We start from the raw sequence: 23,568 nt of genomic DNA on the forward strand, positions 1-23,568 counted from the left end.
TGACGGACCGGGATGTGAGACACAGTGAGACGAAAAAGTTAGTCGATTTTTGTACAGGGAGGAAAACTTTACACTTTTAACTCCACTGGCTAGAGCAAACTTCGTTTTATACACTGGCCGTACAAAATAAGCGTTATTTTTTTTGTAGAGATACCCCCCGACAAACTGCGAAAATATAGACAGTCTAACTCTCGTAACTGCGTGCCCCCCCCCCCCCCCCCCCAGGCACGCGCAGGATGTTACCACCAGTGGGGGCAGTATGATGCTAAGAGCGTACAACGAATTACTTGACGCAAAGTCAACTTCGAACGTGTGGCAGGTGTCGAGGCGTCTGATGGTGGGAGTGTATACTGTTATGACTCAAGGTCAAGTTCCGAGAATTGGCATCGTGGGACGACCTAGTTGAGAAGTCTTTTGGGAGCAGCTACGCCAGGGAAGAAAAGGAACCATCCCGAAAACAAGACCTGCGGTCTCCTTCGGACAATAAAGCTGGGACGCAGCGAAGAAGTCGAACAAAGCAGGGGATGTATTCCTGGAATAGAGAAAGCGGGACACTCTCGCCTTCGTTGGTTTTAAAAGCATCCGACATCGGGTGCTCATCGCCTTCTGTACTTCGGACGTATGTCCGTCACCAGTCTGTACAAATGATGTAAATATATTCTGTGTCGCCTTCCCCCGTATTCTGCCTACCGGCGTCTGTCTCCATTTCCCTGCATAGTTTGTTGGAGTCCGTCTTCACGCTACCCAAACGGCGGAGTTACAATAATACCGTGAGGTAGGCAAGACGTCGGAGATATCGCTCCCATTTAGATTTTCTTTATCAGGAATGTCGGGAACGACAATCGAATTCGGTCTTTTCTTGCCCTGCCTCAGAAAACTAATACCCATGTCACACGGGCAGTCTTCAATGATCATTGAAACCAATGACCATTGAAAATGCGTGTAGTGACACCAAGCGTGTGACGTGTCAATTTCCCACAGAGTATTGGATTCAATGTTCCCCGACAGCTTGACACGTTACACGCAAGCTGGCGCTACACGCACTTTCAATGACGATTGGTTTCAATGATCATTGAAGACTGCCCGTGTGACAGGGGTATAACTTGGTATTCCCCCGCCGCATATTCTCCCCCAGTCAGAAACCCCGACGTTATGTAGAAGCCGTACTGTTCACCATCCTCGAGAACGTGGTGGTGGTGGTGGTGAAAAGGTTCGGCATCACAGAGGTTGGCAGCGTCACGACACGAACGCCCTGGGTGAATGTGCGTCCTAGGCCGACTTCTAAGGGAACTGTGCCGACATATGTCTGACAGCGTCCGAGGAAAACCTAGGAAAAGCTCGAGACAGCCCGAGATTCGAACCCGGGTACCTCCCAGCATACCTGGGTAAATTACTTCTAAAATGTAATTAAATTACATTACTCAATACTCCAGCTGGAAATTAAATTACATTGCTCATTACTGCAATTGAAATGTAATGAAATTACATTACAATTACTAGGAAAAAGTAATGACATTACAAAGTCATTACTGTGAGCCTAATCGTGACTGTGTTGAGGATGTGGAAATTCATTGTGGGAGTTGGGATTCTTTTAACTCACCAGTTGGGCAAACTCTCTTTCTGCCAAGTGCCAACACAGAACACAGGCTGGATTATTTTGTGTAAAGTAATGAGTAATGTCATTAAAATTACTGACAAAATGTAATTAAATTACATTACAAATTACATAGTGTCAAAAGTAATGCACATTACAAATTACCAGAAAAAGTAATTCATTACTGTAATTTTGTTACAGTAATGACATTACTACCCAGATATGCCTGCCAGTCCCGACGTGACATGGCAGCACCCTAACCGCTGTGCCACGCGAGCTGGTCTTCCGTGCCCACCGTGCTCTATCTATCTATTTATCTATTCGCGTTCGGTGCAATCATGTTCATGTTCAATAATGTTCATGCCGGCGTACGCGCAATAAAACGTTGTAATAATGTTCGTGTGACGATGTTTAATTTAATCGTGAATCAACATCGCGAGGCGACCGTCGCTGTAATCGCGTAGTCTACAGAGTACCGAAGGAAGGAGAGTGTTGACGGAGAGTCTGGGGGGGGGGGGGGGGGGAATGTTTTATGATAACAAAGAAGAGGAACGAGGGAAAGGTCAGCAAGACAGGGTGTCGGCTTGCTATTACCAAAAAAAAAAAAAAAACCCAGAGAGAGAGTCTTGGGCTGGCTTGAGAATAACTTGTTATAGCAAGTTACGCTCTGTGAACGCAAGTAAATGTTTAGAATATTTTGGAGAAAATAGCAACATCAAAATAATATAAGTAAGATATATTTAAATAACGAGTAGCGATATACTACTAATAATAACTGCACTTTCGTTCTCGCTATGTGTGCTTTTGGGACCACAGCCTGTGAACGCAAATAAGAAAGAAAAAAAAGTAATGTCATCAACCAGGCAAACCTCTCCTGTTTAAAACTTTGTCCATCTTGCACGCCCAGGGGACGTACGGAACTCTATCAGCGCTTCTTCTTTTCTCTTTTATAGCTCTTATATTGGCTTTAAACGTCGCTTTGTCATATGCCAATGAGGGCTTCTCTTTATACCGGCGTCAGATAAAAGGGGTTTCCTCCGACGTACAGCAGCCGATTGCAGTTATTAACGCACGGCGTCGTTAATTAGGGGAGGGAAAAGCTGTCACGTGTTATCATCATCCGGCCGTCGTTATGCTAATTAGCTGCGACGACGTGACAGCCAGCGCCGCCCTGGCGGAAAATGACGGCATCACCGCGGAAACGATTTGCGTGACGCCGGTTTCTGCTTCCTGCCATCGGTGCGTCGTCCTCCTGGGCAGTTTATGGGGATAATGTTTAACGTGGCGATATGGTGCTTAATAGGTTGAGTTCGGTATGACCGCATTTGAATGGAGTTCAAATGGAGGTTGTGCCAGCTGCTGTTCCTCTTCTGCTAATAGACGACCCTCTGTTTACAAACATGTGACGTCACCAGAAGATCGGTTCGAGGTTGTGTTTTGCTGTAGTGGAGAAGAACGCGTCGTCTGATAGGTCGGAAGGGGGGGGGGGGGTCCCGAAATCCACCATTATGAATAAACGTTTAAGAATAAAACATTCAAGAATAATCCGCTTAAAAATACACGGTTAAAAATATATCCCCTAAAATAAACCGCTTACCATCCCCGCTTAGAGATCACCGTTTAATAATCCACCATTAAAAATAAACTGTTTCGAAATTCTCTCACCATCTAGCACGGAGGCGGACTGATTGCAATTTGCGCCGGGTTAGATCATGTTATGTTAGGTTAGTTTGGTTCCTTGTAGTTTGGGATAGTTTAAGCTAGTTTGGTCCTGTGAGGGTTAGTTTAAGCCCCTTGCTTGCAGTTCACATTGATTTGGGCCATACCACATGACTCTAGCAACTGTAGGGTGGATTTGGGGGGATTCTGAAACGATTTATTTTTAACGATGTATTCTTAACCGTGGATTCCTTAGCGTTTTTATTTAAACGGGGATATTTCGACGTTTATTTTTGTGCGTTGATTTTTAAGCGTATATTCTGTGAGATCATATTTTTAACAGTGGGTACTTACACGTTTATCTTTGAAAGATTATTTTTAATGGTTTCAAACGGGATACACCCCGGGTCGTCTATAAATTAGAACGATAAAAAAAGACTGCGAGGTACACATAACACAGGAGTAAAAACCGGAACTGGTGTACTTAAAAAGGGGGAAAACTATACTTAACGTTTCGAGCGGACGCTCTTCATCAGAAAAAAAGGGGAACAGGAAGCTATAGTGCCGGAGGATGTTAAAAATACTGACCAGCCCACTAGGGGGCTGCACGTGAACGTGTTAACTATAGGGCAGCATGTGTAACAACGGTCGACAGTTGACTAGAAGCCTAGAACCAGTCTTTCGTTGTGCTCGATCTGTCCCAACATTCTCTATACAGGGTGTTCAAAATTAAGCTTCCACGAGCGCCACGCAAACACAGCGATGACAGGAAACCGGATGATAACTTTACGCTACTTGTGTAAGAAACAGGTGCTGCTAATTACTCAGGGAACAGAAAAATAGCGCCAGTTTTTCTTTTGTTCCGCCTATCGATAAAGTGCTAGTGAAAGCTTAATTTTGAACACCCTGTATAGGCGAAACCGAACGTAAGCTTCATGAAAGATTCCGGGAACATCGTCGACTCGTATACATATTTCCAAATTGCTGGAGGTATCAGCAACCACCAGATAATCTTGGTTTCTAAACATCTCTCTAGTCTCGGCCACACTATTGATAATATATTGTATGTATTGATATCGCGGTTATTGTTCTCCGCTCCGGTTTCAATTCCGCAAATGCGGGAAGAGAGTCGCCTGATACATTATCTGAACACTACACTCTTTAAAAAAAAAAGGGGTGTACTTTAACTTCTTTTTTTTTTCTTTTTGCCACATATATAACACCCTTTCGGAGACTACAATTACGCTCAAAAGGGTGTCTCCTCACTCCCTCAAGGGAGTAACATAACACCTTGTCCCTGCCGGGGAGTAATATTACTCTCCAGTAGGGAGAAAGGTGTTATGCTACTCCCTTGAGGGAGTGAGGAGACACCCTTTTGAGCGTGATTGTACTCTCCAAAAGGGTGTTATATATGTGGCAAAAAAAAGGAGTTAAAGTACACCCTTTTTTTTAAGAGTGTACCCATCCAACGGGCCTGAACGAAAGACTGGTTCTATAGGCTTCTAATGAACTGTCGACCGATGTTACACATGCTTCCCTAGTTAACACGTTCACGTGCAGCCCCCTGGCGGGCTGGGCAGTATGTTTAACATCCTCCGGCACTAGCTTCATGTTCCCCCCTTTTTTTTTCTGATGAAGAGCGTCCGCTCGAAACGTTAAGTATAGTTTCCCCCCCCCTTTGTTCCCCCTTTTTAAGTACAGCAGTCCCGCTTTTTACTCTCGTCTATAAATCAATCGCCGTAGTCGCTTTCCAATCGCCTGTCGCCCCCACGGAGCAAGAAATAAAAGCAGCCTCCCTATAGTGCCCTAATGCACCGGAAAGCAATGTGACGTCACCACTACCCTTCCGGTTTCACTTTTACTGTTCACGTCTCCACGGCGCTCACGGCCACAGTTGCTTCGCTGTGCTAACATTGAAATTAAAGAAAAAACGAAACGGAACAATGTGTGTCAGTGTCCAATCCTCTAGTCTTCACATATTCGTTGCATGCAGCATATAAAATCTTCCTGGCTTTTCCACGTTCACGTCCCTATCAAAAAAAAAAGTCTGGGGTCCTGGGGTATTATGATCCTGGGGTAACCCTAGGTTCTGGGGTAACCCCAGACTCCTGGGGTATTTGGGGCCGTGTGGTACATTACATTATGCAGCTTAATTAAGCCTGTAATCTTGGTTCCAGGGCAGGTACAGGCCTAATTAAGCTGCATAATGTAATACCACACGTTACCAATGTGTGTACCTAATACGGGATGACCTTTTGTGTCTGCGTATATATAAGGTCTTATAAATTTAACCACCTGGCCACTTTTTCAAGCTTTGTATTTTATCGTTTAGCGTCTCGCGCACTTTCTTCATTTTTTTTTGCGATTTCCTCTTCCTTGTCCCCTCTTGCTATCAGACGCTTCCGATATGCCTCAGAAACCCTAGGGTTTTCTGGGGTAACCCCAGAAAAACCTCAGAAACCCCAGGATTTTCTGGGGTAACCTCAGACTTTTTTTTGATAGGGGTTCTCCCATCACTCACTCACTCACTCATTCATTCATTCATTATTTCACTCTCTCTCTCCCTGCGAACTTTTTTTCTCGTTTCACCTAAATGATCCAATAGCTTAAACTTCCGTCGTTATAGCTTAACTTTCGGGACCAGAAGCTCCTACAACCGCCTTGGAAGAAAGAAAGAAAGGAAAAAGAAACAGTCCCCTTATTTACGGAGGATATAAAGCCGCGGATAACCGAGGATTAACGGCTGGTTTTCCGGCCGCAGATGCAATTTACGGCGCGGTCTAAGGGCGCCGCATCGGCCAAATTAGCATATTGGCCACGAGGAGATTGCGCTTCTCCTTTGCACCGCTACGCGGCGCTGCGACTTATGTCGATGAATAGATATAGGGCTGCCTCGAGCCGGATGAGGGCTCCGGATTATTTCACGAAGAAGATACGGAGCTTGATGAGGAGACGTATAAACTTTTTTTCTTCACGAGCACGAGACGTGCGTAAACGCATCGAGATTAGATTAATCCGATAAATGTCCCAAAGGTTAATGCGAGGTGGTTAATACGCAGTGTTCGAAAGGACAGGCCGGTTTTTGATGCAGGCATAGAAACCACTCTCTAATATGACAACCACCACACCATTTCGGAAATTATCGCAACAATTTCTTCGTGTAACCGTATTTTCTACGTGGCCCTTCTTTCCAGCGTAAAAGCCGTGCCGGACGGCATACGGCAACTGAGTGGAACCACCTTCCACGTAACATAGTTCAGATAACTAACCCAGATTCATTTCGTAAACCAGTTTTTCAGCTCCTGTTATAACATTTTTCTTTGTTATAGTATTATTATTTCATACTAGTTTTATATGTGTAGTGTTGTGTATTATTTTGCCTCACTCCCCTCTGTAATGCAATTGCGCTTGGGGGTAATAAAAATGAAATGAAATGAACCATGCCCAGTTCCGTCACGCAGCATGTTCCTTGGGGAGGGGGATCGTTGCGCGTTGGCCTGGGCCGACTTCACGGGGAGCTCTGCTGACATTTGCGTTGCAGCGTCTGAGCGAAACCCAGAGGAAACACTCAGCACAACACAGCCGGTGTCGGGATGCGAACCCGGATCACCTCTTAGCCTCGGCGATCACTAAAACCAGACGTGGAGAGGAAAACGACGTAAAGAACGAGAATGAACGAGAATTCATACTCGCGTCGTGTCATAGCGGCTGCCTAGCGTAACGCGATCGTCACTTGCCAAAGCGCAGCCGACTCATATTGGCGCCATCTATGGAATATGTAGGGAACCTTCTTCGGCGCCGTCAGACTCCAGAGCATGCGCAGAAGCGTTGTGAAAAAGGTGCATTGGCCGAGGCAGACCACAATTAGGGACCACACACACCCAGTAAAATCCGGGTTCGATTCCTGGCGCCAGACCTCTTTGCCCTGAGTTGCTTGAATTCGGGGAGAGGAAGACTTTTCCTTACTTTTTTTCTTTCGATATTTTGAGGTTATGGTTGACTGATACCTTCTGGTGTGCACACTCGAATGGGAACCTAACGCTACATTTTTTTTTTTTTTTCAAAGAGTTCACGTTAGACCTTAAAGTGTGACTTAGCAACAAAATCACCACGAAGGTTGCGATGTCAGGAACATGTGTGCGAAATATCTCGGTCCAAAACTGCGCCGATTTTACACGCAATAATTATTACGAAGCGAGCGCTTCGCCTCTCTGAAGCGAGAGGGCGCAAAATCAACGCACTGTCGACGTCATCCGGCATCCGGCAAGGGAGAAAGAATGCAGGCTTTGGAAGCAGACGACAATGCCGGGTGACGTCACGGAATCCTCCTCCGGACGAACCGCCGTAGTAGGGAGCTCTGTTTTCCGCTCTTGGCATTTCGGTTTCGGTTTGCTATTGTCATCATTTACGAATTAATTACTGGGGCAAAACGAATGCGAATGTTGCGTTCGGTATCGAGGGCGTGGTTCGTGTTCGTTATGATGCTCACTTTTTTTTTTTTTTTCGAATCCTCGCGAGGTCTCTCTTTAAGATCACTCTAAAACAAAACTCCGAAAGATTAATCTCGTTCCCTTATCACTGTCCGTATAGGTGAGTTAACGCGCGTTTTTCTTTGTGTCTCGCAGTGCTGGAGCTCCGTGAAGCTTGGGAGCGAAGCGAGGCGAACGCCATGCAGCGTCGTCGCCAACTGGAGAGCCTCGCCTCTGATGGAGGACGAAGCCTGGACGACCGTAGGAGGGAGCTGGAAACGTGGCTGGCACACATGGAAGCTCGTGTCGACCACCAGCACCCGCCACATTCAGTCGACGCCCTCGAGGGACAGCTCAGGGAACAGAGGGTGAGCAGCATCTTCGTCAGACTCAGAACACAGACTTGTCCCATGTAAGGTTGGGGACACGGTTGTCTAAAATCTCCAGCCCACGGCGGAGCGATCTCCTATCGGCGATGTCGCGCACGAAGGAACTGTACCAATACCCTCCCCGAGGGGAGGCCGTGCTGGACTGCTCTTCCAAGCAGACGACACTGAGAATGCGATGATACTCTCTCTCCCGACAGGTGGCGCTGCGTGGCCTTACCTCGGAGACTGTAATGGCGCACGAAGGAACTATACCATTACAGTCTCCGAGGTAAGGCCACGTTGCGCCACCTCTCGGGAGAGAATACCATCGCATTCACAGCGTCGTCTGCTAGGGAGAGCAGTTCAGCGCGGCCTCCCCTCGGGGAGGGTATTGGTATAGTTCCTTCTTGCGCGACATCGCCGATAGGGGACTGCTCGGCCACGGGCTGGAGATTTTAGACAACCGTGTCCCCGACAGTACTTTATTGTGAATTCAAAAGAAAGATTCCGCATTTGTTCGTCGAATGCGCCTCGATTTGACTTTTACAGCACAGTGACGTTACCGCTTGAGGCAAGTTGACTTTCCCCAATGCAGTCACACTGCGGTGCTGTAGAAGATCTAGAGCACATTCTTCTTCATCGCCCACGCTACCAACCTTCCCGAACCGTACTCTCCGGATCCCTTAACGAGCTAGACTCTCGCCCCCTCTCTCTCACACAAAATTGCTTGGTCCCTGGTCACATCCAGCCCACCAACGCTCTGCCCTCAAAGCTTCATCTTTCTCTTCATCTTTCTGGATACCATATAGGACTTCGATCCTCTTCATCACCACCAGCAATGGGGTAGAGTATCGCCCCTGGTGATCAAATTCCCCAGTCATCGTCTCGAAATAAAGTTGTTGTCAAAAAAAAAAGAAAAAAAAAGAGGGAGACAGACATTTTTCGTACAAAGCGAGTCAGTGAAAGACTCAGCGCGCCAGTCGGAGTACGTTAAAGGGGTTGCGACGCTTTGTTTCAAGGTGTTCTGGATAAATGTAAAATGCAATTGTTTGCATCGATGTGAATTGAATTGAATTGAATTGAAACTTTATTTCACATTGTAGAAAATACAATGTGGGAGGCCCAATGTGAACCTGCATTCTCATTTTTGCGGCAAAGGTGGTAATATGCGCGAAGAAAACCGGCATTGCGAATACCGAAACTCGTGCAGCTCTGACGTCACTGCCGGCGTCTCCGCCAGTGAGGACGCGCGAGAGAGGTCACGTGCTTACGGCTACCAATGGGAATGGCCGGAGCTCTAATGTCAGAGCTTGACGAGGACGTATGCCCGAGGGTTTATATCTCGCCAAGTACGACACGCAGGAAAGTAATTCTTTTTTTCCTCAATACGTTGTCTGCATCATGTAATGATGTAATGATCAGCTTCACAAGATCTGTGAAACTGTCGCAACCTTTTTGAGGAAAGAATTTGGCAGAAATTCGCAAGTTTCGTTTTTGCGCGGAGGTAGGTGACGCCATCCTAAAACTTGGAATTTCTTCGAAATCAAAACAAAGCAAAAAGCATAATTGTGCAACGACAGATCATATACATATACGTGTAAATCTTTGTGTTTTCCGTTCTTTTATTTTCTTTGTGTGCAAGAAAATCCCAGCTCACAACTAAAAAAAAAAAAAAAAAACACGTCGAACTAAAACTTACCCGAGAAAAGAGAAACCACGAAATTCCTTACCGATCAATTTGGAAACCAGCTATAAAAGACTTTTCACCTGTGTCTCTTTCCTCCTTTTTCTCCCTTTTTTGTTCTCTCTCTCTTCCTAGGCTTCTCTTCCGGTTCCCCCCCCCTTTTTTTTTTTTCTCGAAGTGAGGAACAGCAGCAGGATAGAGAGAGAGAGGGGTGAAATGAGAGGGAAACACCGTGCCCGGAGGGCATTCGGTGAGAAGAGAAAGTGGAAGCAACATGGCCGATGTGGCTTCCTGCCATCCGTCTCACTTTAGGGGGCCTTTTTATCCCTAACGGGAACACGTCTTTGCCTCCACTCCTCTTGTATTACTTTATCGCTATTATTAGACTGGCGGTATCCTTCGTGGCTTCGGCGTACTTTTAAAGGGACAGTGTCCGATGCCGTCAACCTGTTTTTGTGATAAAGAGCCGTACCAGTAGTGTGGTCGAGTGATGCCTGTGCTGCGTAATTGGTAGCGCATTTGGTTAGCGCCGTGATCGAAAGGACACAGTATCTTGTTGCGGTGTCATGCTGAAGAGCTGTATCACAGTATCATGCTGAAGAGCATGAGCGGCTGGTTCGAATCTTGCCATGCTGCTGTACTGTGCGAAGCTTTCGGGCAGAATTTCCAGATCGACGTCGGTGTATTCCCCCCCCCCCCTTATCTCCCTCTCCTTTTCTGCCGACGTCTCTCGACCTGTGCACCGCTTATAGCCGCACTTGCTTCGCGGCGCTAACACCGAATAAGAAAAATTAAAGCGTTACGTTAAAATGCGTGACGTTTAGATGATTCTGCGTCGAAGTTTCGTGAAACGGAACCTCGTGTGCAAGTATAGTAGGCGTTTCATTTACGCCTTCCCGTTTTCATATACAGCTGAGGTCACGGGTCTCGTGTACGTCACCTCGTGACGTAATATGAGGACACAGTAAAAGACGGGATAGAGCATCCTTCGTGATGCGTTGCGGAGGATGTCTTGCTGTATGATGGGATCATTGTGAGGCAGCGTTTTATCGTTTAATGTTTCGCCCACATTCCTTTCTGAGAGCGAATATTTCGCATCAATGTCGTCGTAGTTACGTATGTCGCTACGGGATGTTTTCACTGCTCTTTTAAAAAAACACTTGGCCCACTATTTATGTCGGATAAATGTCATAGTTTTACAAGTGGTAATAATGTGTGGAAAACCGGCGCCGCGAATATCAAATCTCACGGCAGGCATTTCGACCAGTCAGACTGCCAAGAGATAGGTCACGTGGTTACGAGAGCCAATAAAAAGGACTGAGACTAAAGTTTATAAAATGGTTTGTATATCGCCAACCACGACGCGTAGAGAGAGAGAGAGACAGAGACAGAGAGAAAAAAGATTCATGTTCCTCAATGCTCAGGCGTAACGAGACACATATCTATATCAAAGTCGTCACAACAACTTTAATGTCTTCAGGAAAGCACACGAACGCGCGGCCGAAAGAGAAGACCTCGACTGGGCTTCCTTTAGGGAAAAATAACATTGACAACCGCAATGGGATGATGGTCAGACGGTGACAGTCGCCTGACAGCCTGCCGGTGGTCTCCTTTTTTGTTTGACAGATGATACCTCGTTGCTTCGGCCACGGAAATCGATAGCGAACTGCAAGCAGGAGAGCTCCACGTGCCTGGATCCTACTTTCTGACCTTGTGTTTCTTTCTCTCCATGCGTATCTTAAAGATCTGGAGCTGCAGTCCATCAACGAGACCGACACGCGAGCTCCACTTTTCCCCGCAAAGGACTCGCCAAGCGCACGTGTGCCAGTGCCCTGTATTAAAAGGGAGTCTGGCTATTAGGAGGAGCCTAAAAAAAGAGGCTCGACCTGTCAATCAAACTTGGGCGCATTTCATTGGTTGCCGTTTTCTATGAGGGACGCCATGACACGAAATTTTCTCCAAAATGCAGGATGGCGCTTGCTGCTTGGAACGGCGAAGCGGAGGTTTCGTTGACAAAAACTTTTCATAAACTACTCTAATTTCATTCTGTAAGTATATAATATATCCTCCTGTATCTATCTGCAAAGTCATCTTCAACTTTCGCTCCGCCATCATTATTTACGCGAAAATGACATGTTAGGTACGCGCGCGCTTCTCCTGATCTCTCATTGGATACTGCCAATCTTTGCTTCCGGGCTGATCCCTTTGGTTGACGTCGAAGACCGCTCTGTTTTCATTACGTTTTTCTTCGAAACGGTAGCGCCGCGTTGTGTGAACTAATTTTGTTTGCATCGCACGAATTGAAACACGAACTTTCATTTGAGAGCAAGTTGTTTTTGCATTGTAGTACCCCTTTAATGGCCAGGTTCCCTTTCAATACACGGCACTGATGTGTACGTCTTATATGGTTTTCTAGCCCTTTTTTTTCTCTCTTTTTTGTGACAATGTTGCAAAGTTTTAATTGCAAAGGGACTCGCTAAAGACTATGGGAGGTGGTGCGTTCGAGTCCTAGCGCCACCTGTGTTTCCGGCCACCGTTTAATCCGTTTTAGCGCCGCGAAGCAACTCTGCCTATATGAGCGGCGTACAGACATGGACAGATGGAGTGAGGGGATGGAAGTGGGTTACTGCGCGCCCTGGGACGACTTCGGGGCGAACTGTGCCGCGACATTCGTCCGGAAAATCTGCCGAAAAACGCAGGGAAAAACCTCAGACTGCAGAGCCCCGGTGGTACAGGATTCGAACCCAGCACCTCAGAGTCTTCAACACGACCTTGGCTACCATCAACGAGCGCATGCTTTAACCCGCTGGTCTGCGCTGTCTTAATGTTTTCTTTGTTTGTTTTTTTGCGGTAGAGTTTCCAGACGGGTGTCGACACCGTTCCCGCTGAAGTCGTCCCAGGGCGTGTAAAAATACGCTCCTTCCCGCTATCCTTCCGGCTGTCGTTTCTCTCTCCCTCCACGGTTGGTTCGCGGTAGCACCGCCAAATTTAAAAAAAAAATCATAATAAAGAAACGAAACACGAGAAAAAAGCGCGGTTGATTAAAGTTGCTCTCTCCCGTATACGCCAACAATCGGTGCAGGGTATTCATCGGTCAAACGATCCGTAGTCTAATTAAGGCTTTCGTAATACCCGCTGGTCTCCTACCGGCTACGCAAACGATCTGGCCGCATGCAATATAAGGGGCGCTCATATATAAAAAGTGAATACTTTATGGCCCCCGCGTGGGAGAGCTTTCGTGTGCATCGCGGTCGTCTTTTTGCCGTGTCACCGAGCACCGCGATGTTCGCCAAATAGGCCTCGTTTATGTAAGCCTCTTTGCGCGTCTTACGCAAGGTCGAGACATTAATGATGTAACGCGATGCATGCCATGTCAGGTGGGCGATGCGTAACGCGATAAGTCGTCGGGAAGTAGACAAAAACTTGAGCGGAGAGACGTCAGTGGTATACCGATATGAGAAACACCGCGAGTTAGAGCCTATTAAAAAAGGAATATGTTACGAAACGTAGCTGTCACTATATGAAAGATGGAAGTCACTGAAAAGGTTAGCCAGCTGTAGGACTCGAACCCACATCTTCTGGATTACCGAACCAGGGGGCTTAATCGCTTCATCGTCGTTACGGTCGTTACAAGCTAACGAGTGGCGGGAAATTCAAAAAGGCGGGCGGGAAATTTAAAAAGGTGGGCACGTGATAAAACCACGTGCATAGCGCTCTTCGCGCGATACGTGAAGGCCGTGGTACACGTCACGCGCAATGTGTCACGTGTCCACCTTTTTGAATTTCCCGCCACTCGTTAGCTTGTAACGACCGTAACGACGATGAAGCGATTAAGCCCCCAGGTGCTCTACCAATTGAGCTAAGCTAACACGCCTTCGCAGCGTCTTCCAGGGTGCGTCATCTGAAGGGACAAACCAGCCAACTCTGTCTCACTCATCCTCCTTTCACTCTTACATTTTTGCTCACTCATACACACATTCATACGACGGGGTCGACGCAGGCGGCAACTGTTGAACATGAAATAACTGATGTTCTGAGGCTGGAACAACATAGAAGGGACAAAGGGCCTTGTATGTATTTGTCCCTTCTGTGTTGTTCCAGCCTCAGAACATCAGTTCTTTCAGTGACTATATAGTATGCGGGGTTCTCGACGACAACTTTATTGTGAGTTGATGAACAGGGAGCTTCGTCGCCAGGGGGCGATGGCACTCTACCCCGTGGCTGGTGGTGATGCTGAGAACGAAATATGCGGATAATAAACCTCTACCCGAGAGACGTCATCATGACGTTGGTAGACAGACCGAAACCGAAACAGATCGGAAGAGGAGAGCTGGGTTCCACGAATGGGCACTTGTTCGCTGCCTCCTATTGAAAGAAAAGTACGACCGAAGGTCGCGTCCTTTTCAGAGACCATCGTAATCCCCTCAAGACCGAGGCTTTCGGGCGCGGCCTTGTTCGCCACCAGCATTGAACGTAGTTCAACTCTACCAAACTCGTGGCGCTGTCGAACATTATGACGTCATTTGTTTACAAACAGGTAGAGGTCTATTGAAAGAAAAGTAGGACCGAAGGTCGCGTCCCTTTCAGGGAATCATCGTAATCCCCTCAAGACCGCGTGGTTTTCGGGCGCGACCTCGTCCGTCCCAGCCATAGCTTCCAGCACAGTTCAACTCTACCAAATCGGTGGCGCCGTCGAACACTATGACGTCATTAGGTTTACAAACAGGGAGAGGTCTATAAGGTCTATAAGAGGTCTATCGAAGTCCTATTGTATCCTGAAAGGCGAAGAGAGCTTTGAGGGCAGAGCGTTGGTGGGCTGGATTGGACGTGGCCAGGGACCGAAAAATTATGTAAGAGAGAGAGGGAAGGGGGGCGAGAGTCGTTAAGGGATCCGGAGAGTATACGGTTCCGGGAGGTGTGGGCAATGGAGAAGAATGTGCTCTAGATCTTCTACAGCACCGCAGTGACTGGCATTTGAGGAGAGTCTTGGGAGCCTTGGGGAGAGTGCAGGGTTCCTCTAACCAGCCTCTGCACAAATACTTTTTTTTTTTTAAGTGGAGCTCTCTACGCCAATGATGCCAGCAGAATGTCGTTAACAGGCATATATCGTTGTTGTCGTCATTATATTTTTCATTGTATATCATTATTTAAAAAAAAAACTCCGTGTCAACGCCGCGAAGCAACTGTGGCTATGGGCGGTTTACAGACGTGGACAGATGGAGAGAGGACAGCAGACGTCCTGGGCCGACATTCGTATGAAAAGTCGGCAGGAAAACAGAGGGAACACCTCAGAGAGGACACCAGTCGGAGCGGCGATTCCAACCCGCGTCACCTCTCCGTCTCAGCGTCGAAAGCGATCATTCTAACCACTATGCCACGGGCGCTGGTCATAATTAATTAATTGATTATAGAGGACCAATTATCTAAATTTTAAAATATTGCTTGAAGGTCCGATGTGTCAGTTGGAAAAAGGTGTAGAGCGCGTCGAGGAACACCCGTCCGCGGTGTCTCCGTCAAGGTACGCCTCCTGTGGCCTTCTTCTTTTTTATGATCTAAAGAGAAAGGCCACGGAAGAAAAAAGTACAATGTGATAAAGCACCCTTATGCTGCGTTTGCAGGGCGGGATGTCACGTTGTCGTTATTATCATTATGGTTTAGCGTGCGTTCCTTGTAGGCTGGGGCCACGCAAAGCGTAGTGCCTTGTGAACACACGCCGACCGCTCGGCAATAACCCTACCCTACCCTACCCTACCCTACCCTACCCTAACCTAGTTACACTAGCTTTCTCGACCACGTTTGAGTCAACCGTAGTCGAATGGTTCAACCACGGTCGAGTGAACTGGGCAACGGAATCAGTTACACGGACTTGGATGAACTCAGTTGAGAACAGCGCTGGCAGCGTCCCCTGATGAGCAAACAGAGAGACTCCTGAACATACGCAGAAACCCTAAAGCTGCCCCTATACACTCTTAGAAATGAACTTCACCACATAGCACGCTCCTAGCCAACCATCATTCCGAATGACAACATTCTCGACCCTGATTTGTTGAAAACGGGAGGCGGAGCCTATTCTGTGTCGTGCATAATGAGCACAAAATAGGCTCCGCCTCCAGTTTTCAACAAATCAGGGGCGAGAACGTTGTCATTCGGGATGATGGTTGGCTAGGAGCGTGCTATGCGGTGAAGTTCATTTTTAAGAGTGTAATCCCTGCTTGCTCCTAAAGCAAGCAGAAACAAAAAAAAAAATCAACTGCTACAAACTGCGTTTCCTGCCTGTATTCCGTCGTCAGGTCTTCTATTTTAACCCACACACTGCTTCCCGACGGAAACCGTAGTAGCTGTCTCGACGCAGTCGTAATCGGCGGCGTTTCATTTCTGGTCTCTTTTTGGTCCCCGATACGCTGACAGTGTCCTCCCAGAGGTATATCAAGTGCATCATCATGGCATCTGACACCAAACGAAGTGTTTCTTTTTAAAGCACGGCAGCTCACTTATTGCCTCCGACGACGCTACAGAGCCTGAAGTGGAGTCCGCCATCTTGCTTTTCAGTTGACCAGACCGTGGTTGAGGAGCTCAGTCGAAAGTCAACCGTGGTTATGCAGTCGACCACGGTTGGCGCTGCCGTGTAACGCACTCAACCACGGTTGAGTTCAACCGTGGTCGACTCAACCGTGGTTGTGAGCGCTAGTACCAACACCAATCTTGAGTACTGGGGCTGACATCGGTAAAACCAGTAAAACTTTTGGCACGTCGGTCACGTTTTCTAACGAGTCCGCGTTTCCAGTGGGGGCTTTATAACCGTCTCGTGTACCATAGCGCAAGCACGTATCCATATACCATCAACGCTGGCGTAATTAGCATTGATGTGGGCGCAACACTGTGCAGGCTTAATTAAGCTCGTAATTTTTACGACTCTCGCACGCGCATCGGAAATTGCGTGCCCTGAAATTCTAGAACGTGGTCACGACCACCGCGCGGGCCTCGCTTGTGGTGCGGAAGGGGACGTTATAATTTTCGGTATCAAAACTTCCAGACTTACGAAAATAATCCGTGAGCCAAAAAATAAATAAATAAAACCGTTCTCATACCGTGCGATAATAACGGCTCTCGATGTGGCGCGCCTAACGTATGAAATTAGACCGCTCCCAAATATGTATCAAGTTTGCATAAATTAAGGGCCATCATGCTCTTTCTGGAATCAATTATGATAATTAGGTTGTCTTCCTTTCTGTGTCGCCGACGTCTTCATTTGAGCCGGTGTGTTTCGACACGGTCACGGTGTCATGCGTTCACTGAACTGCTATAATTGGCTGGCGAATGTTGGGGGAGGGTAAAGAAATTTCTCTTTGAGTACGACGTCACGTTGGAGGGCGAAGGAACGGTTTGGGTGTGTCTTTGTGCTAAACGGGTACGGGCTGTGTAGTTCATTATTTGAAAGAAGCAAGATTTAATCCGGAGTTGAGCACTTTGAAGATAACGAGCTGACCATGTAAACAGTACAAGAAAGCTTAGGAATCTTAGCATGTAGAAATGGGGAAGCAGTACGCTAGTGTATTTTATCCAGAACCGCAAGCCCGGGGTGGGGTTTGTTGCCAAACATTTGGGGGAGGGGTGTTGGGGGTCTGGATCAACCACTGATGTACACTCGTAAAAATGAAACTTCACCACATAGCACGCTCCTAGCCAACCATCATCTCGAGTCACATCGTTCTTTCCCCAGCTTTGCTGAAAACCTGGGGGGGGGGGGGGGGGGCGTACGCCATTTTTGTGGCATTACGCAGTTCATAATTGCCAAAAAAAATTGCGCAATCTAAGGAATGAAGGTGAGGTACGTACAGGAAGAATGGCGTTGGTGCTGGTGTTGATGATGCTTGCCGTCACCGTCTGAACAGAACTTCACCGCATAGCCCGCTCTTAGCCAACGACCATCACAAATGACGTCGTTCTGCCTCCTGATTGGTTAAAAACGGGAGGCGTCTTTTTGAAACGCTTACGCAGTTACATTAATTGTCCCAAAAGGGCGTGCGCTTTCCACAAATGAGGAGTGGTAAGGGCATCATTCTTTGTAGTGGTTGGCCTTCACCCCGTGCTATGTGGTGAAGTTCTCGTTTAACAGTCTGTACAAGTCGTACAAGTTTTGTACACCGTACAAAAAAAGAAAAGAAAAAAAAAAGCAGCAGAAATACGTGAGCCCAGGATTTCGGTGTAGCTCTATACCGTTCTCGCACGAACAACTCTTCCATCTCGTTTCGAGCGACTTCCACTGTATATTCCATACCTCGACGCACGTATAGATATCTTCTTCTTCTTCTTCTTCTTCTTTGCTCTAGACAACAATACAAAGGCGTTCCTCATAAAATATGATGCAGCTGTACAAGTCCCGCGTTGAAAGAACAGCGCTGTCTGTCTCTCGTGATGAAAGAGGCATCGTTTCTCCCAACGATGGGCGGATCTCTCCCTCCAATATCTATTTTTATTTTATTTTCGCTTTTTAAAACCGTTTTTTTTTTTTCGTTCCTTCTTTTCTTTTTCTTTTTTTTACATTCGAAGAAGTAGTTTTGCGGAAATCGATAGCCGTGGGAGTTTATTCGGTAATCGAGTTAGAAGGGGGCTACACGTTCGAAAGGAGTTCTAACTGGCTCTTTTTGTTTTTTTTTTTGCTTTCCTTTTTATTCGTGCGTTCGTTTCTCTCTCTTTCTCTCTCCCCTATTTTTTTTTTTTTTGCCCAGCATGAACCCCGTGCTCTCTCTCTCGGGTTTTTCACGTGAAATTCGGGAGATTGTTCTCTGTTCATGTGAAAGGAAATGTGCGAAACAGGCGTCGCACGAAATCATCCTATCCAGTGATCTGTCGAGTTCAATGCGAACGGACGGATATAGCGAATTTTCCGCTATATCCGTCGCTTCCGTATTTCGAGGTTCGCTATAAGCGGTCTACGAAGTGTTTCGCCGACTTGACGGGTCTGCTAAACATGGGTCGGCAGATTCTGCATCAAAATAACACTTTCCTGTAGAAGTGTTTTTTTTTTCTTGCTTGCTTTCTAAAATATTTTTTTTAAGAAAATTCGGAAAATTATGAATTCGTCCCGTCTCTGCTGAAAAGAATGAGGGCGACGTTTAATATAAAGCAAGCAAAGCAGATCCTCGTGAACGCGTGCATAAACACTTCCTCTATATAGGGAGCTTTCACCTACGTCACATTGTGACGTGGCAGTGACGTGGCATGCTCGTAAGCTCCTCCCACTGATGGTCACTTTTCCTGCTAGCGGCATTGAAAGATGACAAGCTGCGCTATTTTTCAATGCGACAACCACATGGATTTCATAAAAGAAAATGAAAATAAAAATAATAAAAATAAAATAAAAATAATAATAAATATAAAATATAAAAATAAAATATTTCTCTACTTTGTGCAGATGCTGACAGCCGAACTGGGCAAGTGGAAGGTGGCGGTGGACTCGGTGACCCGCATGGCTCAGAAGATGGCGACCGAACCGAGAGGAGCCATCAGCGAGGATCCAGACGAGCTCATCGCCGCCGTCGAGAGAATCAACCGGCGATTCGCCGATCTTTCCCTGAAGTAAGAGTCTAACCCCCACGTCTGGTGATAATCACTCCCGAAGGAAAGCGAAAACTCTCCTCCCCCGCCGTCGATACAGATATATCGGCCAAGATGCGAGACTGGCCCGATATTTTCTGGGGGGTTGGCCGAAGGGGGTCAAATAGAGTGAAGATCGCGCAATCACGCAGATGGACATCCCTATATCCCTTGTGGTCCCGGATGTACCGAAAGAGCGGACGCTGTACTCTCAACTCTGTAATTGGAATTTCTTGGGCAGTGTTGTATTTGAACTGCGTAAGATTTTCAAAATTTCAAGTGTTTTTTGTTTTTTTTGACTCGGGGTCCGGTAAAAGAAATTACGGGCTCCTGAAGATGGGTCATTCCTGTGGTCCCCCCTCTTCACGTCTCGATAACACAGTCCAAGTATTTTTTTTTTCTTTATATGATTACGACAAGCCTTGGGTCCCGCGGGACTCTGAGGAGGACCGGGCCCCGGGTCGCGATCCCCGTGATGCTCCACCCTCTCGCCGGCCCTGTTCTCAACGCAACCCTTGCCGAACAATCTACGGCGAATTCCGCTGGTCGTTTTAGTGCAGAAAAAGTTGTACTGGTGCGGGAGTGCATGTTTCACTGGTCGTCTCAGTATGACCCACACTGACGATTGTAACTGCGGTGTAGCTTTCGCCATACCGTGAATATCGTCAGTGTGGACCGGAACACGACGCTCATTTATGCCTCCCTCCTCCACCTCCTCCTCCTCCTCCTCCGCCACCCTCCTTTCACTGGCATTCCGAACTTCCGACCGGTCGACAAAGATGACTCCCGCGCAATCCTTCGAGTCTCTGCAGGTGTTCGACGATGAACTGTCGACACTCCCACCGCCTATCATGTTCGGCTGGGACGAACGGGTGTAAGCTGCACCGACATAATTTTTGCTGCACCGAGCCTACACCTGAACGCTACACTGTGCTGCACTAAATCGTCCGGCGGAATTCGCCATGATAAATTGAGCTACGCTCGACGTAAGCGCACCTGCGTGTCACCTGTAAAGCGTGCTTCTCCTATCGCACGCGTGCTTTAGGTGCAGCCGACTTGCAGAATGGTCACGCCAAACTGAGTCGTTATCGAGTTGTCGTTACGAAGCAAAATTTATTTTGTGGGGTATTTTGCTTGTATTAGGTAACATGGCCGATAATGAGGGTGATTAGGACAAGAAAGAAAAAAATATATGGACGTGACTCTGTGGGGACTGATTACGGCAAAGCGGCCTGCACTGTATTTGCCCAATGTCACTCGGTCTGATCGCGAAGCTTATACCCCTGTCACACAGGCAGTCTTCAATTATCATTGAAACCAATCGCAATTGAACATGCGCTTAGCGCCACCAGGCGGGTAACTTGTCAACGTCTCAAACAGCGTTGCATCCAATGCTGCTTGACAGGTTGACAGGTTACCCACTTGGTGGCGCCAAGCGCATTTTCAATTGCCATTGGTTTCAATGATAATTGATTTAATAATAATTGGGTGTTTACATCGCGAGACAACTGAGATCATGAGCGACGCCACAGCGGTCGGTCTGTGGATTGCTTTTGCCCACCTGAGGGTTCTTTAACGTGCGATGAAAGCTCATCACACGGCACCCCGTATTTAACGTCCCTCGCGGAAGACGGCGTGTCTGAGCCACTTGTACCCTGCCACCAAGTTGCTGGCGTCCTCGGCCGGGTTCGAACCCGCGATCTCGGGATCAGGAGGCGAACACGCTACCAACTGAGCCACCGAGGCCGGTTTCAATGATAATTGAAGACTGCCCGTGTGACAGGGGTATTACTATACGCTCCGGCGTCTTTTCAACACTGAAAAAAAAAAGCCTTTGCGGTGATTTTCCCTCGAGTGAGATCATCATCGCTAACAGGTTGAACGCCTTTGTCTTCGACAGCGTTCAGAGTCGTGGCAAAGCCCTGCAGAACGCCCTGAGTTCTCTTCAGCAGTTAGACGCTGCCTTGGAACGTTTTCTGGGTTGGATAGCTGACGAAGAAGCAACGCTGGACGCCCTGGAGACGCAGGCTGATCGCTACGGGCCCAGAGATGACGTCCACAGGGCTTGCAGCTTCCAAGACAGGGTCAGGGTAAGCGGACTTGATTCTAACGAGGCATGTCAACGCACGGGAAACTGGTGCGATGGAAGTGAGGGCGCCACAGTCGTTACGCTATAGAATGAACGTTACAACAACAGTAACTTTTCTGGACCCGCAATAATTTACAACTACGACGCTGTAGGTGTCAGCTTTTTCATTGTATATGTGGTGGAGAAATGCATTCAAATTACCTTACTCGGTTCATTTGGCCTGTAATCTGGCAACAGTGATGCTGATGACTTAAATGGCCGACAGATGTAAGGATGGTGTATAAGCGCAACATGACGCTGCGGCAGAAGTGTAAAGATGGCGACTCGACTTGCAACATGCAGAATAAGTATGCGTACTGCTCGTGCTGCTACATGTCTGACAGCCTTCAAACCACGAATGTGGCTAACATCTAAAAATAGAAAGAAAAAAAACAAAAAAAACGAGCTGTATTTCGAACTTTTGTTGCACATTTCGCTCAACTCTTGTCACTTAGGAGGGTTGAATGGATATGGATGGCTTTTCTCCCTTTTAGCGGGTGATACCCACTAACACATGACGTCACTCGGAGGGGAGCACCACAGTCGCTAGCGGATTTCCCGTCGTGACGTATTTATTTATTTATTTATTTATAATACTTCTGGCGCAAGCGCCATAGAAGGAGGGACATACAAATACAACACTAAACTACATCTCTAAATTACAAAAACATCCGAGGGCTGTGCACTGCCCATATACTAAATAGGTAGCAAGAGGAAATAAATGCACTGAAAATAAAATAAATACAAGACGAAAGGATGGACATAATCATGGCTCCCGAAGGAGTTCAGTGATGCATGCTACAAAAGATGTGAGAGTGCCGCAGTCAATAGCTACCTGTGGCAAGCTATTCCAGTCATCAATGGTTTTGGGGAAAAAAGAATGCCGCAAGCAGTTGGTCCTAAAGCGGTATTGCACCAAGTGTTTAGTCCAACGGTTCTCACCCTCCCGGCTCTCACCCGTTCACTTACATCAACGATGGAAGTGCTGCGCCGTAGAGGGTGTTTTTGCTTCATTTGCGCAAAAGTTACGCCAAAGCGTGGAGTAGGCGACTACTTCGAAGTCCACGGAGTTCGCGCGCGTCACGAGATAACGAAACCCGGAGCGAACGAGGCGTACCAGCGTCTGACTAAATTTAAACGTGAGGGGGAGATGTCGCAGCTACTTATACTAGCCTGCTAATCGGTCGAAGCCGATGCCAGCTAAGCCTAGCCAAGCCTTCGAGCAGTCTCGGAACGCACATGTGCGCCGTCACTTTGACGCTCCATGTCGGCTCCAACGATTGTGCTGTGAGTTTTGTTTTTGCGCGAAGCGTATAGGGACTTGTTGCCAACGTCAAGTATGCAAAAAACAAGCTTTCATTTTGCTTCTATATTCATCGTATCCAATCTGAGAGGCAGGAGGTGATCTCCACACTAGTAAGGCTTTTCGATCCCTAGGGGCAGATTGGCGTGCCTCTAAAGATATCGTTTATGCCCATTGTTCACGATCACTGTAACTCGCTACCTTTGAGGATCGCTAGGCTCTTCGACAACGAAACGCAGTTCACGCCCGCTCTGAACTGACCCCATGGAAGCGGCGCTACGCCAGATTAGGCTAGCGGCTTCCAGATCTTGCGTCTTTAAAGTGGATGGAAAATTCTCAGGACACAATGAAACTGAAATTAACGTGGAAAGCGCTCATTCCACATCATAAATTAGTAACCATACACGCAGGAGGCCATAGCCGACGGCGGATCGCGAAGCTGCGCCATACTGCGCCATGCTGCGCCAAACTCCTGCGCCAGAACGCTTCAAGGCGCCTCCATCACTGCTTACTGTTTCAAGTTATTGCACTGTGTGAACATTGTTTGTACGATATACCTGTAATTGTCACATTTTCAACGCTAATAATGTTCTAAATTGTCAGCGAACGAAAGCCGGGACCAAACTTCGCCGGACCTGCATCCTGGCGGCGATTTCGCATTTTCGAAGGTGCTGCCCTCTAGAGGGGTGAATAAACTTGGTGTAGAGGCCAGCGGTGGTAGCCACCTTGCCTAGCTCACTTACGTTAGTGACGTCACGAACCTGTG

The 23,568-nt window shown here is 47.4% G+C and overlaps 1 protein-coding gene across 6 annotated transcripts in view; it reads left to right on the plus strand.

Annotated features, from left to right (window-relative positions):
- LOC135387862 (dystrophin-like) overlaps positions 1–23,568 on the plus strand; it is a 281,706-nt gene that overhangs the window by 195,545 nt on the left and 62,593 nt on the right. For all 6 annotated transcript variants that reach the window (XM_064617042.1, XM_064617043.1, XM_064617045.1 and 3 more), the window contains 3 exons: positions 7,879–8,090; positions 19,190–19,353; positions 21,272–21,461. In XM_064617042.1, the coding sequence (XP_064473112.1) occupies positions 7,879–8,090; positions 19,190–19,353; positions 21,272–21,461 (566 nt within the window). The remainder of the gene's footprint in view (positions 1–7,878; positions 8,091–19,189; positions 19,354–21,271; positions 21,462–23,568) is intronic.

Source organism: Ornithodoros turicata, chromosome 3 (assembly GCF_037126465.1).
Source record: "Ornithodoros turicata isolate Travis chromosome 3, ASM3712646v1, whole genome shotgun sequence".
In the NCBI taxonomy this organism is placed as follows: Eukaryota; Metazoa; Arthropoda; class Arachnida; order Ixodida; family Argasidae; genus Ornithodoros; species Ornithodoros turicata.